The sequence below is a fragment of the Macaca fascicularis genome, chromosome Y (genome assembly GCF_037993035.2).
Source record: "Macaca fascicularis isolate 582-1 chromosome Y, T2T-MFA8v1.1".
In the NCBI taxonomy this organism is placed as follows: domain Eukaryota; kingdom Metazoa; phylum Chordata; class Mammalia; order Primates; family Cercopithecidae; genus Macaca; species Macaca fascicularis.
In genome coordinates, this window is record NC_132903.1 from 3,551,012 (window position 1) to 3,569,944 (window position 18,933).

At 44.0% G+C, this 18,933-nt stretch overlaps 1 protein-coding gene across 5 annotated transcripts in view; it reads left to right on the forward strand.

Annotated features, from left to right (window-relative positions):
• Positions 1-18,933, forward strand: part of LOC141409539 (cAMP-dependent protein kinase catalytic subunit PRKX-like) — a 102,365-nt gene that overhangs the window by 72,496 nt on the left and 10,936 nt on the right. For all 5 annotated transcript variants that reach the window (XM_074030575.1, XM_074030576.1, XM_074030578.1 and 2 more), the window contains 2 exons: positions 8,601-8,696; positions 13,437-13,494. In XM_074030575.1, coding sequence (XP_073886676.1) covers positions 8,601-8,696; positions 13,437-13,494 — 154 coding nt within the window. The remainder of the gene's footprint in view (positions 1-8,600; positions 8,697-13,436; positions 13,495-18,933) is intronic.

Below are 18,933 nucleotides of genomic sequence, written 5' to 3' on the forward strand. Positions count from 1 at the left end.
ATCACTATTCAAAGCTGGAGTCAGAAAAACGACCTCACCCATCCCTAAATTGGGGTCGGGAAGCCACCCTGGGACTGCACTTTGAGAGCCACTGCTGTGATGCCCACGCGAACGCGCCCGGGGCTATATTTTCAAACTCTCCGCTCAGCCCCAACCCTCACACACCCCAGTGCTTGCTCCTTCCGCTTTATCCGGCCCTTGAATTCCCCTGTCTCATCTCCCACCTCACCCACCCTGGTTCATCTGAGGAGCACAGATTTTATATGTATTTATTATTATTATTATTATTTTCTTTAGAGGGACTCTCTGTCTGCCACCCAGGCTGGAGCGCAGTGTGTGATATCAGCTCACTGCAGCCTCTGCCTCCTGGGTTCAAGCAGTTCTCCTGCCTCAGCCTGCCAAGTAGCTGGGGTTACAGGTGCGCACCACCATGCATGACTAATTTTTGTAGTTTTAGTAGAGATGGGGTTTCACCATGTTGGCCAGCCTGCTCTCAAACTCCTAACCTTGAGTGATCCGCCCGCCTTGGCCAATCTCCCAAAGTGCTGAAATTACAGCCACGAGCCACTGTACCCAGCCTAGATTTTAGTTTTTAGTCTGAAGGTATCAGGACAGAAATCTGATAGTTTAGGAGGGTGTTTTTCCGGCTGAGGTCTCTGAGTAAGAGACCTCCTCTCAACACCACCTCTGCCAGGACAATCTATTTTAAGGGAAGATGTAGACAGGTGGAATGATTGTGTTAAAATTTTACTGGCAAATGATAGAGGTAGTGGTACAATTGGCAATAATTTTTTTTTTTTTTTTTTTTTTTTTTTTTTTTTTTGGGAAACAGTCTTGCTCTGTCACAGCCCAGGAAGAAGTGCAGTGGTGCAATCACAGCTTGCTGCAGCCTCTACCTCCTGGGCTCAAGTGATCCTCCCGCTTCTGCCTCCTGAGTAGCCAGGATGACAGGCACACGTTACCATGCCTGGCTAATTTAAAAAAAAAACTTTTTGTAGAGATTGGGTCTTGCTGTGTTATTCAGGCTGGTTTTGAATTCCTGGGCTCGAAGGATCTACCCACCTTGGCCTCCCAAAGTGCTGGGATTACAGGCATGAGCCACTGCACCCAGCAATTTTTTCTTTTGAGATGGGGTCTTATTCTGTGTCCGTAGTTGAGTGCTGTGGTGCAATCATAGCTCACTGAAGCCTCTACCTCCTGGGCTCAAGTGATCCTCTTGCCTCAGCTTCCTGGGACCACAGAAAGCTATATCTGGGAACACAGGCACACACCAGCACATCCAGCTTAATTTTAAATTTTTTGTAGAGATGCGGTCTCATTGTTTTGTCAAAGGCTAGTCTTGAACTCCTGGGCTCAAGCAATTCTCCTGCTTTGGGTTCTCAAAGTGCTGGGATTACAGGCACGAACCACTGTGCCCAGTGTTTTCTTCTTTTGAGACAGAGTCTTACTCTGTCGCCCAATCTGGAGTACAGTGGCACAATCATAGCTCACTGAAGCCTTGACCTCCTGGGCTTAAGTGATTTTCCTGCTTCAGCCTCCTGAGTAGCTAGGACCACAGGTGCACACCACTACATCCAGCTAGTTTTTAAATTTTTTTGTAGAGACAAGGTCTTGCTGTATTGTCCAGGCTGGTCTTGAACTCCTGGGCTCAAGTAATCCTCCCGTGTTGGCCTCCCCAAATGCAGGGATGACAGGTATGAGCCACTGTGCCTAACTTGGACTTTAATTTTTAAGGTGAAAATCTTGAACTTGCATTCATGCTGGTTAGCAGATTGTTCTTGCAAGTATAGCTGTCACCACAGATCAATTTAACTTGTTTAATCATGCCAAATGCCATATAATGAGAATTTATTCTCCACTTGGTAAGAATTGGAAGCAGTCTGTATGTTTAGAGACAGAAATTTGAGGGTTTCAGAGGGCACTGCCCAGGCGTCCGGGGGAGTGCTGTTTCTCAGACACACACACACACGCACACGCCCCCCCCAACACACACACACACACACCACACACACACACACACACACACACACCACACACACACACTCTGCTTTTTCTTCCGATCAAGATCATCAGTTAGTGCTCACTTATTATTTATTTTTTTCTGCTTATTAAATACCTTTCTCATGATCTTATGTAATGTCTACTGTCCAAGAGCACTTCGTTTAATATTCTCCATAAATGTTTTTAGGTATGTATGACACATTTCCTCCTGGAGTTTAATGCTCCATTCCTGTATTTGTGCATTTCCCCGATCAAGTCACACAGCTGAATGTAGTCAGACAGGGTCGCCACCCAAACCCAGAGAGAAACAGGAATACAAGTCCCCCAAGTTTTGTTACAGAGAATGCTGCGGATGGGTGAGGGAGGACAGGCTCAGGAGGTTGTTCATGTCTGAGGCGGCAGCGTTGACGCAGATCGGACACGCAGATCTGACAAGTGTCCGTACTCAGAGCTCTGTTTCCCAGCCTGGCCTGGATGGTTTATCAGTACGTTGTGGTGGCTCATAACTGCAGAACCAGTGGACCAAAGAGAGACGCTATTGGAAAAGTTACTTTCATGCTAAAGTGCAAAACGAACAACTGAAATGTTATTTAAGAAGGAAGAAATGCTGTGTTAAGGCCACATTGCACATACCTAATCATTTACCTTTCTCTAGTATCTTTCATTTCCTCATGTAACCCCCACCCCCACTTCTCTGTCACCTCTGCCATTGATTTCCATTTTTGTACTTTGTATTTCTCCTCTTTGTTTTTCTTCGAATTTTTCTTCACTGCAGTGTGTTGGACAGTTCATGAGTGTAGTTCTACATATGAACGTCCTGACGCTGCTGTTAGAAACTACCACAGACTGGAAGGTTTAAACAAGAGAATTTTATCCTCTCCTAGTCCTGGAGACCAGAAGTTTGAGATCAAAGTGCCTCAGGACTGCGCTCCAGGGAAGGATCCTTCCTGCCTCTCCCAGCTCCTGGGGTCTCCAGGAGTCCCTGGGCTTGTGGCCACATCACTGCAGTCTCTGCCTCCACCCTCATGTGGCTTTCTCCTCCGTGTCTCTGTCTCCCCTTCGGTCTCTTAGAAGAACACCTGTCATTGGATTTAGGGCCACCCTAATCCAGGACGCTCTCATCTCAAGATCCTTCAATTAATCACATCTGCAAAGACCCTGTTGCTGAATAAGGTCTCATTCCAGGTCTGGGCATTAGGACGTGGATGGATCTTTCTGAAGGCCACAGTTCAATCCACTACAGGTGTATCCAGTTCCCTCTGGAGGCGTTAGGGGAGGATCCTCCCTGCCTCTCCCAGCTCCTGGGGGCTCTAGGAGTCCCTGGGCTTGTGGCCGCTTCACTGCATCTCTGCCTCTGTTCCCATGTGGCCTTCTCCTCTGTGTGTGTGCCTCCTCTTCAGTCTCTTACGATGATACCTGTCATTGGATTTGGACCTACCCTATTCTAGGATGATGTCATCTGAAGCTCCTCGAGTTAATTCTATCTGCAAAGATCCTATTTCCCAGTAAGGTCCCATTCACAGGTTGATGGGGCAGGATCACAGATGTAACTTCCTGGAGACCTCTCATTCCACCCACTCCACTGAATTTCGTTAAGGTCAGGAAGTGATTTGGAATCTACAAGAGAATTATTTTTGCTCATTGGCATTTCTGATCATCAGTGAGGGTATCATTTGAAAGCTCCATTTTGTAAGGTATTTCCATTGCTAGAATACCTGAATTGGAGTATCTAAGTCAAAAGAAGCTAAATAGAAAACATCACTTTGAGCCAATATGAGTCTCTTTCCTGGTCAGTATGAAAAAATGTCAGAAGTACAACTTGTGCCCCGGACATGTTGGTGTGTAGTATACACTTACTGGTTGATGATGTGGTTTGGCTTTGTGTCCCCACCCAAATCTCATGTTTAAATGTAGTCCCCATTGTTGGAAGCGGGACCTGGTGAGAGGTGGTTGGATCATGGGAGTGGTTTCTGATGGTTTAGCAACATTGCCCTAGTACTGTCTCGTGAGAGTTCTCAGGAGATCTGATGGTTTTAAAGTGTAGTACTTCCTCCATTGCTCACTGTCAGTCATATGCCTTGCTTCCCCTTTGCCTTCTGCCGTGATTGTAAGTTTCCTGAGGCCTCTCCAGCCATGTGGAACTATAAGTCAGTTAAGTCTTTTTTCTTTTTTTTCTTTTTCTTCTTCTTTTTTTTTTTTTTGGACCCGGAGTCTCGCTCTGTCACCCAGGCTGGAGTGCAGTGGTGTGATCTCCCCTCACTGCAAGCTCTGCCTCCGGGTTCACGCCATTCTCCTGCCTCAGCCTCCTGAGTAGCTGGGACTACAGGTGCCCACTACCATGCCCGGCTAATTTTTTTGTATTTTTAAAAGAGAAGGGGTTTCACCATGTTAGCAGGATGATCTCAATCTCCTGACCTCGTGATCTGCCCTCCTCAGCTTCCCAAAGTGCTGGGATTACAGGCGTGAGCCACCGCGCCTGGCCTAAACCTCTTTTCTTTATAAATTACCCAGTCTCAGGTAGTTCTTTACAGCAGACTGCAAATGGACTAATACAGTTGACTTCTAGGTGTTCTTGGATTTATCTTGGTCTTTGCAGTTTTAAGTATATATGTTTTTTAGTTTATTTCATGTATTTCTAAAATTTCTAGATATTACTAAAGTCTGTTGGTTTCTGCAGCAGGACTGCAATCTTTTTACTACAGTCAACAAAGCATAGCATGACAATCTTGTTTTCACACACGCACCGCTATTTTCAAGGCTGTTTTTGCATGTATTTCTGTCTTTTTCCTGGTCTTCAGGGGTCAAGAAATGGTTTTCTTGGGGCAAAGAGCTTTGTTCAGCTTTGCAGACCTCCCAGTCTCAGCTGCAAATACAGACTCTGCTCCTGCACCTTAAAAGTAGTCACATGGTAAGACCGCATCCCTATAGAAAGTCAAAAAATTAGCCAGGCATGGTGGCACACACCTGTGGTCCCTGCTACATGGGAGGCTGAGGTGGGAGGATGGCCTCCTGGGGGAGTTCAAGGCAACAGTGAGCTATGATTGCACCACTGCACTCCAGCCTGGGTGACAGAGTCAAACCTTGTCTCACAAAAAAGAAAAATATGATAAACTCAGGCTCTTTCATTTGGCCTATACACATGTATTGATCACCTGTTGCGTGCCACGTACTGTTCCATGAATGAGGAGTATCAAGAAAGTCAGTGATGGGTGTGGTGACTCACATCTGTAGTCCCATTACTTTGGAAGGCTGAAGTGGGAGGATCACTTCAGCCCAGGAGTTTGAGACCAGCCTGGGCAAAATAGTGAGATGTCGTCTCTACCAAAAATTAAAAAAAAAAGAAAAAAATCAGCCTGGCGTGGTGGTGTGCACCTGTAGCCCCAGCTGCTCAGGAGGCTGAGGTGGGAGCATAGCATGAGCACTGGAGGTCAAGGTTCAGTGCAGTGAGCCAGGATCACGCTGCAGTACTCCAGCCTGGGGGCAACAGATCAAGACCCTGTCTCAAAAAAAAGTAGTTCACTTGCAGTTTATTGAGGGTGCCTTATAGTGCTGTGCAAACCGGTTCAGTACCGAGCTCTCCAAGGCAGGACATATCAGGTACTGCTTGTGCTGTAGACTGAAGGAAGCCTCGAGAAAGGTGTTCTATTCTTGGCCATACTGGCGTATTCACCACTGTAAACTTTATTTTAACAATTTTTTAATATTTTATTTCATTTATGTACTCCATCTCACTCTGTCACCCAGGCTGGAGTGCAGTGGCATGATCTCAGCTCACTGCAACCTCTGCCTCTCAGGTTCAGGCAATTCTCCTGCCGCAGCCTCCTGAGTAGCTGAGATTACAAGCACCAGTGACAATGTCCAGCTAATTTTTGTATTTTTAGTAGAGATGGGTTTCACCATGTTGACCAGGCTGGTCTGGAACTCCTGACCTCAAGTGACCTGCGTGCCTCAGCCTCTCAAAGTGCTGGGATTGCAGACATGAGCCTCGGCGTCCAGCCTATATTTTATTATTTTATTTCATTTTATTTATTTAATTTAATTATTTATTTTTTATTTTTTATTTGACAAGGTCTCACTCTGTCACCCAGGCTGGAGTGTGGTGATGTGATCACCGCTCACTGCAGCCTTGACCACCTGTGCTCAAGCGATCCTCCTCCCTCAGCCTCCCAAGTAGCTGGGACTACACTTGTGCATCACCACACTCAGCTAATTTTTTTTTAAAGGACTGGATTTGCCATATTTCCCAGGCTTATTTTATTTTTTAAATTGACACATAATAATTGTATGTATTCATGGGGTACCTAGTGAGGCTTTGATACAAAGAATGGAGTAATCAGATCAGGGTTAATTAGCATATCCATCATTTCAATTATTTACCATTTCTTTGTGTTACAAACATTGAATATCCTGTACGTGTTTGAAACTGTATGACATGTTATTGCTAATTAAAATCACCCTACAAGGCAATAGAACACTGGAACATATTCCTCCTATCTTGTATCCTGTTTTTTTTTTTTTTTTTTTTTTTTGAGATGGAGTCTCACTCTGCCGCCCAGGCTGGAGTGCAGTGGTGCGATCTCAGCTCACTGCAAGCTCTGCCTCCTGGGTTTACACCATTCTCCTGCCTCAGCCTCCCGAGTAGGTGGGACTACAGGCACCCGCCACCTCGCCCGGCTAGTTTTTGTATTTTTTTTTTTAGTAGAGATGGGATTTCACCGTGTTAGCCAGGATGGTCTCGATCTCCTGACCTCGTGATCCGCCCATCTTGGCCTCCCTAAGTGCTGGGATTACAGGCTTGAGCCACCGCGCCTGTCCTTCTTGTATCCTTTAACAAACCTCTCCCTATCTTTCCCTTCTTCCCTTCCCAGAATCTAGTATCCTCTGTTCTTCTTTATCCTTTCAGGAGATTAGCTTTTTATAGCTTTCATGTATGAGTAAGCACAAGTACTGTTTAATGTTCTTTTCCTGGCTTATTTCACCTAACGTAACGTCCTCCAGTTTCATCCGTGTTGCTGCCAATCAGAGGATTTTATTCCTTTTCATGGCTGAATAGTATTCTACTGTGTGTAGATAGCACCTTTTCTTTACTGTCTGCTCATCTGCTGGTGGACACCTAGGTTGATTCCCTATCGTGGCTGTTGTGAATAGTGCTGCGGTAAACATGGGCATGCCAATGTCTCTCTGATATCATGGCTTCCTTTGCTCTGAACAGATACCTGGTAATGTCATGGCCGGGTCATGTGGGAGTTCCATTTCTAGTTTTTAGAGGAACCTCCATACTCTTCTCTATGGTGGCTCTACGAGTTTACATTCCCACCAACATTGCATGAGAGTTCCCTTTCTAGCCAGGCACGGAGGCTCATGCTGGTAATCCCAGCACTTTGGGAGACCAAGCTGGGTGGATCACTTGAGCACAGGACTTCAAGACCAGCCTAGGCAACATGGTGAACCCCCCGCCCCCTCCAAAAAGTACAAAAATTAGCCAGTGTGATGGTGGGCGCCTGTGGTCCCAGCTACTTGGAAGGCCGAGGCAGGTCGATCGCTTGAGCCTGGGAGGCAGAGGTTGCAGTGAGCTGAGATTGCACCGCTGCACTCCAGCCTGGGAGACAGAGCCAGATCCTGTCTTAAAAAAAAAAAAAAAAAAGAGTTCTCTTTTCTCCACACCCTCACCAGCATTTGTTATTTTTGTGTGTATGTGTCTTTTTTTTTTTTTTTTTTTTGAGACGGAGTTTCACTCTTGTCGCCCAGGCTGGAGTGCAGTGGCATGTTCTCAGCTCACTGCAACTTCTACCTTACAGATTCAAGTGATTCTCCTGCTTCAGCCTCCCGAGTAGCTGGAATTACAGACGTGTGCCACCATGCCTGCCTAATTTTTGTATTTTTAGTGGAGATAGGGTTTTACCATGTCGGCTAGACTGGTCTCAAATTCCTGACCTTAGGTTATCTACCCACCTTGGCCTCCTAAAGTGCTGGGCTTACAGTGTCTTTTTGGTAATGGCCATCTTAACTGGGTTGAGATGATTGTTACCTCATTGAGGTTTTGATTTGCATTTCTCTGGTGATTAGTGACACTTAGCATTTTTTTCATATACCTGTTGGCCTTTTCCATGTCTTCTTTTGAGAAATGTCTGTGAAGACCACCTGTCCATTTTTTAATTGGACTGCTTATCTTTTCGCTGTTGAGACGTTTGAGTTCCATGCTTGGTCACGGTGGTGGATTCACCCCGGTAAACATGAGAGAGCATTTCCGTCCAGTGTTTAGTGCACAGTTAAGGAATGGGCTGGTGGCCCCTCTGAATAAGATGCTCAAAGGAGTTGCCTTCTGCCTCAAAGGAGTTGCCTTCTGCCTCTCAAATGGTCTTTATATTCTCTCCAAGGCAGCTTCCCTTACATCGGGCTGCGGCACACGATGCCTTGCCTCTTAGAACCATCTGAGTGTCATGTGCTTTCAGATCGTGACAACTTCAGTGTGCGGGGAAGAGTGCACGTGAAATAAATTATCTTCTGCCTGTGTTAAGCAGAAATAGCTATTGTTACAAAGCAGGGATTTTTTTCCATGCTTACTCCCCACTAAATATACATGTTTCTTTTTCTAACAGGTTTCCTCCGTTTTTTGATGACAACCCGTTTGGCATTTATCAGAAAATTCTTGCAGGCAAAATAGATTTCCCCAGACATTTGGATTTCCATGTAAAGTAAGTAAACCGTTTGCCTCGTCATGGGGTGTGTTTATTTTTAAAGTGTCTAAAATCACCATGAAAACACGCACTCAGCAGGATACCATATTGTGGTATTACATGTGCTGTGCATAAACTATTTTGGACAGTTATCTTTTCCATAAGAAAAAATATTTTAAGTATTCTACTTTTCACATTTTAATGATTCTTGGCCGTATTTTATTCTTTTGGTGATATGTTATGTTTAAAATGAGCCAATGAATGAGTTTGTCATCGTATTTTATAAGAGAGCAGTTTTGGAATTTGTCAAGAAGGATCCTCCTAGTTCTGTGGCTTGTAGAACTGTTGATGGGTTTAGCAGAGTTTTATCTTTTCTCTCCTGCTTAAGTTATGCTCAACCTGTAAGTCCTTTTTAACATCAGCATTTTCAGTTCTGAGCATGTTGCTTTACGAACATTTACATAGTTGCTGGATATTGGCAACTTTGGATGCACATTTTATTAAGGTTGTTGCAATAGGGAGAAAAGATACTTTGTTAAATATAAGAATGCTTTTGGTTTTCTGGCTACCTTACCCAATGTGGTCAGCTGGTAGCCATTTTTACTGTAATAAGCACTGATTTCTGTTTGTTTCCCTGTATTTTTCAGATGAGGTGATGGGTGCACCAACCCCCTGGGCACAAAGTAGAGCTAAATCTATCTAGTTGAGAATTAAACTTTTATTTTCCATGGCCTATTTTCTTGTGAGCCAGTGGAAGTTCAGTTTGGAGAAGACTTATTTCAGGGCGACAGACCAGGTTGTTTTGAATATGCCCCTTATGGGGCCACTGGCTACGTTCAGTTGAGTTTCTTAGTGGCGAATGCACCCCATCCTAACCAGAGGTTCTTAGTCTGAACAGAAGATAAGGTTGTGTTTTATTGGCTTCAACTTGTGTTGTGTTTGACACACTAGAGGCAGGCTTTAAAAGGCTTCAGCAAGAAAACGAGGCTCTGCTTAAGAATGAATCGCTTAGAATGGACACCCTGTCCCTCAAAGACAGGGTGGTGTCAAAGGAAACAGCACCTCAGAAGCCAACTGCTCTGGAAGGAAATGGAAAGGATTGTATAGAACCTCTGTCTCAGGCCCCAAATCCCGTCTGAGTCGAGTGACATTATATCAAGTGGTTGGCAAAGCACTTTTATGATTGAGTTTGGCCAGGTGAGGTGCTCATGCCTGTAATCCCAGCACTTCAGGAGGCTGAGGTGGGAGGATTGGTTGGGGCCAGTAGTTTGAGGCCTGCTTGGACAATGTAGTAACACCCCCCATGTCTACAAAAAATTAAAAAATTAGCTGGTCTTGGTAGCCTGTGCCTGTGGTCGCAGCTACTAGAGAGGCTGAGATGGGAGGACTGGTTGAGCCCAGGAAGTCGAGGCTGCAGTCACCTGTGATTGCACTGCTACACTCCAGACTGGGTGAAGGAGTGAGACCCTTTCAAAAAAAAATTTAAAAAATAATTATATATATATATAGATGTATATGGGGTGGAAGGAGAGGGCGAGAGGTTTCCAATGTCCTGTGGAAACAAACAAACAAAAAAAGGAGTTGCAAAAATAGAACACACCAGAAGCATAATCAAAGTCTGGTCTCTTGCCACTTTTCCTTCTTTCTCTCCTAGAGAGTAGGGAACCAGCGGTGACCATCTTGGTCCTGTCTGATCTAACATCCCTCTCTTTATGTAGCTCCCAGCCCCTTCCAGTGTTCCCCACAATGTCCCTGTCTCTTTACATACCCAGTGCGGGTCCACCAAGAGCAGGAACAGTGGTAGTTGAGTAAAACTTCACTTCTTCCCATTTTTTGTTAAATCTTATCAAATTGACTGAGAAGCAAGAGCTCAATGACTCGTATCTTTTTTTTTTTTTTTTTTTTTGGTAGAGATGGGTATGGGGAGGGCCTTGCTTCGTTACCCAGGCTGATCTTCAACTCCTTGGCTCAAGTGATCCTCTTGCCTTGTCCTCCCCAAATGTTGGGATTACAGGTGTGAGCCACTGCACCTGGCCTTAGTGACACATTTTTCTTATGCAAATTGCTGTCTCTGGTTGGCCGTGATGCTAGAACTTTGATTCTCAGCTTTTAAAGTGATATGTTGCTTCCTGCAGTTTTTAACATTTGACTGGATAAACATTTTGCCTCGACATATGGCACATCAGAATTGACATTCCTTATAGAAATAAATACCATTTAAAAGAAAAGAAAAACACCAAAACAAAGCTCTGGGGCTTGTTACCAATTTAGCAGAGGTATTATCTTCTGGTGTTTTTTTCACAACTGAAAGTATCTGGATCTAAGAGGAGCCAGCTGGTGTCAGGATCACACATAAAGTTTAGAATTTTGGCTATGGTGAATCAAAAGAGTGCTGGCAGACATATCGCCTATCCTGGAGTCAAGGGACCCGTCTATAGCTGCGGACACTTGTGGTGTTTCTTTACAGGGCTTTGCATTTTTAGGGGGCCCCTACTCACCCACACTCTTTGCTTTCTGAACTGCTTTACAAGAATTTGCTTTGGTAGTTTACTTTTTCTTTTGAAGAGAAGGGTGTCTTGCTCTGTCACCCAGGCTGGAGTGCAGTGACACAGTCATAGCTCACTGCAGCCTTGACGTCCTGGGCTCAGGTGATCCTCCCACCTCAGCCTCCTGAGTAGCTGATGCTACAGGCATGCACCACCATGCCTTGCTAATGTTTTGACTTTTTGTAGAGATGTGGGGTCTTACTATGTTATCCACACGAGTCTCAAACTCTTGGTCTCAAGTGATCTTGCCACTTCAGCCTCTTGCGTAGCTGGGGTTACAAGCCACCATTCCCTGTATTTTAGATAAATCTTCATTTTCTTAGATGCCAAACTCAAAAAGAAAAAAAAACAAAAACCAAGGCCATCAAACACTTTGTTTTCTTACATGCCAAACACCAAAAAAAGAAAAAAGAAAAAAAAATGAAGTTTATTAAGGTGATCCCCAGAACATTCTGAAATAAACATGGGGCTTTTCTTCCTGTATAATTTACACCACTGCCTGCCCCATTAGCACACACACTTATAGCTGATTGGACTGGAATTATAAGGAAACAGAAGTTTATTTAAAATCTAAAAGCATAAAAAATCTTTGTTATAATTCCACTCCAGTCAGGTTTAAGTTTAGTATTGCACGAAGGGGGCAGACAGTGGTGTAAACTACATGGGGAAAAAGCCCCACATTGATTTGGGAATGTTTTGGGGGTATGGTGTTTGATGACCTTGGTATTTTTTGGCAAGGGGGAGGATGTCGAAATAATGAAGGAGAAACTCAGTAAGTACTGTAAAGCTAACTTTTCAGTGATGTTTATATTCCCCACCCTGCTCAAAGCTTTTCAGCCTTACAGGATGGATACAAAATCCCAGCCTTAGGTGGGCAGACAGATGGTCTCTGAGTTTTACTTTGAGACAGAGAAGCTGTGAAGTCTGACAAGTATCCCATCGTAATTCAGAAAGCATGGTGGCAGGAAACTGGTTAAATTTCTGATCAGACAGGACTGGCGAGATTCATAGTCTAGATGGTGGAGTCTGAGCCTGGGATGTCACCTGGCTTGTCGGAGACTCCGCAGTCCGTCACAGAACCTGGGAGTAACCCAGTCCAAGTTCGTGCTTCTTTCCCTGGGCTGTAGTTTATGCCAGGAAAGCCTAGACGCTTACACCAGGGTCGTGGGTATTGGATTATTAGGGGGGACTTCAATATATTATTATATCATATTATGTATGTTATATATAATATACTCAGTGTATTGTGTGTGTACACGCAGTCACACATGATCATTTCTACTTGCATAAATATGCGTCTTAAAACTCACCTAATCTACTGGAAGTCTTCAACATCATCTCTAACTACCCATCCTAATTGAACCAGCTTGCTGTTTTTCTTTTGTTTTGTTTTGAGACAGAGTCTCACTCTATCACCCAGGCTGGAGTGTAGTGGTGCCATCTTAGCTCACTGCAGCTTCACCTCCTGGGTCCAGGTAGTTTTTGTGCATCAGCCTGCCAAACAGCTGGGACTATAGGCATGTGCCAGCATGCCCAGCTAAATTTTTTTGTTTTTTAAAATAGAGGTGGGGTTTCACCATGTTGGCCATGCTGGTCTTGACCTCCTGACGTCAAGTGATCCATGCCCGTCGGCCACCCAAACTGTTGGGATTACAGGCGTGAGTCAATGTGCTTGGCCTCCCCACGTGCTGTACTTCTGACATGGTCTGTTATTTAAAAAGGAAGATTACAAGTGAAGAAGCAGACTTAGGAGACTCATCCTAATGTGTGTGCTTATGGGAAAGCCAGCCTTTTACAACAGGAATTCCATCAGTAAGCAGACCCCCAGGGCAGCGTGTGACTGTGGATGCTGGTGAAAGCAGATGTCTTCTATTTTGCAGGGACAGCCTGACAGGCATGTTTACGTTAAGTGTCTGGATCCTCCCTGCAGGCACATATAAATTTCACCCTTTTCTACTCAAAGGGGTAGTTTCTTTACAAACATGTAATCAACACTTTTCCCTTTACTTCAGCCATGCATGGGGCAGCCCAACCTTGCATAAGTTATTTGAGAGCTCATGATAGTATGAAATAAGCACTACAAAGTGTTTTGCCAAAGTGGAAATAGAACTGCCGTCCTCATATCAGGTAGATCTTATATCTGCTGCCATGTTGCATTTGCTGATGTTGATATAAATGATCTGCTTTTTTATTTTTGTCTCCTTTCCCTAAGAGACCTCATTAAGAAACTGCTTGTGGTTGACAGAACAAGGCGATTAGGAAACATGAAGGTCAGTATTTGATCCCATAGGTATTCAGTGGTACCCGATGTGCATGTCTGCCGTCTGACACCCACAATGATGTGTGCAGATATAAACCAAGCCTCAATGGTCTTTAAACTTTACCAAATTTAAAATCTGGTTTTTCATTTATTGTTTTTTAAATTTTACTTGAAACTACCAGGAAAGATCTATCAAATCTGGGTGTCTGGGTGCACAACGTCAAACTGGGTCTACACCGTATCTCCCCTCACCTCTGAGCAAGCTAATAGAGCAATAACAATTTATAAGTTATTATTCATTATTTTGTTTACTTATCTCATTTTTAAACAGCTTTACGGAGAGTGAATTCACACGCCATGCCATTTACCTCTCTAAAATGTGGTGCAATTCAGTGGCTTTTAGTATACACATAATTATGTAACAGCCACCCCCATGGTTAATCTTAGAACATTTTTATTAGCTCAAAAAAGAAACCCTGCACCCTTCAGCTATCACTGTGCTAGTCTTTCTTCCTCTCTTGCCCTAAGTCAGTGGTCCCCAACCTTTTTGGCACCAGGGACTAGTTTCGTGGAAGACACTTTTTCCATGGAGCATGCAGCCTAGATCCCTTACATGTGCAGTTGACAGTAGGGTGTGTGCACCTATGTGAATCTAATGCCATGGCTGATCTGACAGGAGGTGGAGCTCAGGTGGTAATGCAAATGATGGGGGAGCAGCTGTAAATACAGGTGACGCTTCACTCATTCACCTGCTGTTCACCTTTTACTGTGTGGCCCATTTTGGTTCCTAACAGGGCATGGACTGCTACTGGATCATGGCCCTGGGGTTGGGGACCCCTGGGTTAGGGACCCCTAACCTAAGCAACCACTAATCTACTGACTTTCTCTCTAGGGTTTTATATTCTGGGCTCTGCTAAAAATGGAATTGTACAAAATGTCACCTTTTGTGTCTGGCCTGTTTCACTGAGCATGACATCTTTAAGGTTCATCCATGCTGTAGCCTGTGTCAGAGCTTCATTCCTTTTCCTGGCTGCATAGTATTCCACTGTATGGGTGGACCTTGTTTTGTTTATCCATTCATCCATGGACGGACACCTGGGCTGTTTCCACCTTTGTCTTTTGTGAATAGTTCTGCCATCGATATAGGTGTATATATTTTTACGTATGCAAGCAATGATTTTAGAAGTTGTGCATCAGGTATGATTTCCACAAACTTTTTGTGTGGAAGCAAATACATAATTGACAAAAACTGTTCCATAAATAATATCATACCTTATATGCATGTTTTGGCATCCCTGAACCTGATAGAATTCATGGACTTTTCGTAGGCTGTTTCTAGCTCTGGACAACATTGGAGGGACTTATACATGGAGGGTCTTCCATGTACATCTTGACCCTGTAAATTCCCTTTTGGAGAGACACAGTATACCAGGGTGTGAGGGTTGAACCACTTGGCTCTCTTGGGTTTGTGTTGCACCCTCTGTGTGGTTTGGGAGTCTCCAGTGGCTGCCATAACAACTGACCACAAACTAGGGGCTTACACAACAGGAATTTATGCTCTCACATCTCAGTCCTAGAAGCCAGGACTCTGAAATCAAGGTGTCTCAGGCCTCCAGACGCTCTAGGGGAGGATCCTTTCTGCCTTTGCCAGCTCCTGGGGCTCCCTGGGCTTGTGGCATACCTGGGCTTGTGGCCACATCACTCTAGTCTCTGCTTCTGCCTCCATGTGGTGTTTTCCTCTGTGTCTGTGTCTTCTCTTCTCTCTCTCAGAAGGACACCTGTCATTGGGTTCAGGGCCACCCTAATGCAGGAATATCTCATCTCAAGAGCCTTCCCTTAACTACATTTACAAAGATCCCTTTTTGCATGTAGGGTTCCATTCCCAGGTACTGGGAGTCAGGACATGGGCATATACTTTGGGGGCCTCTGCCCAGTGTGTGATAATGGTGTCTACTTCCTACTAGAGGCTCTAGGGGGGATCCTCCTCTGTGTTTGTGTCTCCTCTTCTGTCCCTTATGAGGATACCTGTCACTGGATTTAGGGCCTACCCTTCTCCAGGATGATGTCATTGCAAGAACCTTAATTTACTTACATCTGCAAAGACCCTATTTCCAAATAAGGTGATATTCACAGGCACTCAGGGGAGAGGACATTCACATCTTTTTGAGAGACATTGTTTATTCTGAAACAGTAGTCAAGCCTCTGTCCTTTACATTATTTGTAGACAGCAACTGATACCTTCAGGTCTCCGAGGATCCTATCCAGCCAGGTTGCACTGTGTGGACTAATCTGCGCCGTGACTCTTCATAAGGATGGACAGGTCCTGTATTAATGCCACAGCCATTTAGAAAAGAGCTGGGTCTCTTGCCGGAACTGCAGGGAATCACAGATGACCCATATCTAGAATCTGCTGGGAGTGGTGTAGTGATTGTCATAGCTGCCCTCCTAGGGGAAAGAACAAGTTTCCTCATCAAAGGAATTGGGGAAAAACTCACAAACTGTCAAACTAGGTCTTAAAGTCTAGTTAAAGCTTCCTGATAAGAAGATAAACTGAAAAAGACTCAAGAAAACATTGATTTTATTTTATTTTATTTTTGTAAAGTTAACAAATAAAAATGGTTTTATTTATCATGTACAACATGAAGTTTTGAAATATGCACCCATTGTGGAATTGGTCCATTGAGTTCATTAACATATGCATTACCTCACATAATTACCATTTATTTGTGGTGAGAACACTTAAGATCTACTCTGAAAAAAATTGTTTTTAAGAGATGGGGTTGTGATGTGTTGCTCAGGCTGGTCTCAAACCCCTGAGCTCAAGTGATCTGCCTGCCTCGGCCTCACAAAGTGCTAGGATTACAGGCAAGAGCCACTGCACCCAGCAAGATCTACTCTTCTAGAGATTCTTGAGAGTACATCATTAGTTATAGTCACCGAGCTGTGCAAGCGACTGACTGAACTTGTTCCTCCTGTCTCACTCACTTTTGTCTCTTTTGACCAATGACTTCCCATCTCAGTCCCTTCCCAGCCCCTGGTATCCACCATTCTACTGTCTGCTTCTATGAGTTCAACTTTTTTAGATTTCCCGTATAAGTGAGGTCAGACTGTATTTGTCTATCTGTGCCTGGCTTATTTCTGTCTCTTTCTCTCTCTCTTTTTTTTTTTTGTGAGACAGTCTTGCTCGTTTGCCCAGGGTGGCGGACAGTGACGCAGTCTCCGCTCACGGCAACCCCTGCCTCCTAGGTTCAAAGGTTCTCCTGCATCAGCCTCCGGAGTAGCTGGGATTGCACCATACCTGGCTAATTTTTGTATTTTTGGGTGCAGATGGGGTTTCACCATGATGGCCAGGCTGTTCATGAACTCCTGACCTCAAGTGATCTGTCTGCATCAGCCTCCCCCAAAGTGTTGGGATTACAGGTGTGAGTTACCATGCCTGGACCTTATTTCTCTTAATACAGTATCCTCCAGGTTGATGCATGTTTTTGAAAATGACCGCATTTCCCTCCTTTTCCTTGCTGAATAGTAGTCCATGGCATATATATCACACATTTTCTTTATCCACTTCCCTCTTGATGGGCATGTAGGTTGATTCTACTACATCTTGGCTGCTTTGACCTTGCTGCAATGAGCAGAGGGTGCAAATGATATACTCATTTGTTTTTTTCTTTGGGTGTATACACAGTACTGGGATTGCTGAAGCTTACTTTCTATTTTTACATTGTCAGGGAAGAAACAGTCTGATTAAAATGGAGGTATATTCCTGTGTAGCCCCTGGTCTATGGGTGCGCTAGAGAGGAATACTTACTCTTTATCCTGCTCTGACCACCTCTCCATTCTCACTTGCACTGCCATCCTTAGCCTGGGTGTATCACTGCGTTCCCAGGCAGTTGTCATAACTGCTTCTGGCACCGCCCTCAACGCCCCTGACTTTCCCCATCAATCCCTCCTTTCTGTAGGAAGAGGGTCTGTCATTCATAGCCTGGGACCCCAGGGCTTTAGCTTGGTGCTCAGAACCTTCCAGGTTCCTCTCATCCTGTGCTTCTCTTCTGATGATTTCCTGGTCTTTCCCATGAACCTTCATGCAGCCAGGATGGATGAACCACCCAGTCACATATGTGTAACCATCATACCTTGTTGTTCTTCTCTCTTCACTTGGCCCCTCTTTATTCGGGGGTCTTCCCTTCTTCTGGAACCACATCCATTTTGTTGAACTCCTTCATCCTCTGTGGACACTGCTGTGCCATTCATGCTTGGAAAATCCCCGGCACATGGGTTCCTTTTTTTCATATTAGCTGGCCTTAAACACACATGTATTTGCACACACACTTTATATATATAAAATGTAAAATATATAGAGAATTACATACAAATTTATTTATATAATATAAAGTGTGTGTATCTATATATACACATTGCATTTTTATGCATCATATACAAACTAGCATACAAAAAGGTCAAAGGAATATAGATTTATCTATACATTATATAAATAGATAATTGCACATATATGTAGATTTATCTGTAAATTATGTATTTATATATTGATATTTATATATCTCTATAAATATATAGTGTGTATATTACATATAAATAACTGTATTTAGAAATATAAATATATAAATCTATATAATACATATATAAGTGTAAATATAGATGTACGTATTATATCTATATATGTTTATATATAGTATACAGATATACCTGTATATTTTATATATATATAAAATATAGGTATATAGATATAAAGTGTGAAGCCAGGTGCAGTGGCTCACACCTGTAATCCCAGGACTTTGGAAGGCCAAGGGAGGAGGATTGCTTGATCCCAAGTGTTCCAGACCAGTGCAGGCAACAACAGTGAGACCCCCAATTCTACACAGTATACAAAAATTAGCCAGGCATGGTGGTGCATGCCGGTAATCCCAGCTACTCTCAAGCTGAGGCATGAGAATTACTTGAACCCAGTAGGCATGGGCTGCAGTGAGCCAAGATGGCACCACTGCACTCCAGCCTGGATGACAGAGTAAAACTGCATCTTAGAAAAAAAAAAAAAAAGTAGAGTATAGTAAATAGATAAATCAGGGAGACAGTCGTTTATTATCATTACCAACTATTAGGTGCTGCAGATAACATACGTGTTAGACTGTTGTACGGCTAGCAGTGCAACAGGAGGGATGCGCTGTCCTGTGGTTACAATGGCCGTGACGTCACTAGGGGATAGGAGTTTTTACGATCATTATAATCTTATGGGAGCACCACTGTATATGTCATCCATTGTTGACTGAAGCGTTATTTCGAGACTCATGACTGTAGACACACACCCACACATACACTAACTTTTTTCTTTTTCTTTTTTTTTTTTTGAGATGGAGTCTCGCTCTGTCGCCCAGGCTGGCGTGCAATGGCCGGATCTCAGCTCACTGCAAGCTCCGCTTCCGGGGTTCACGCC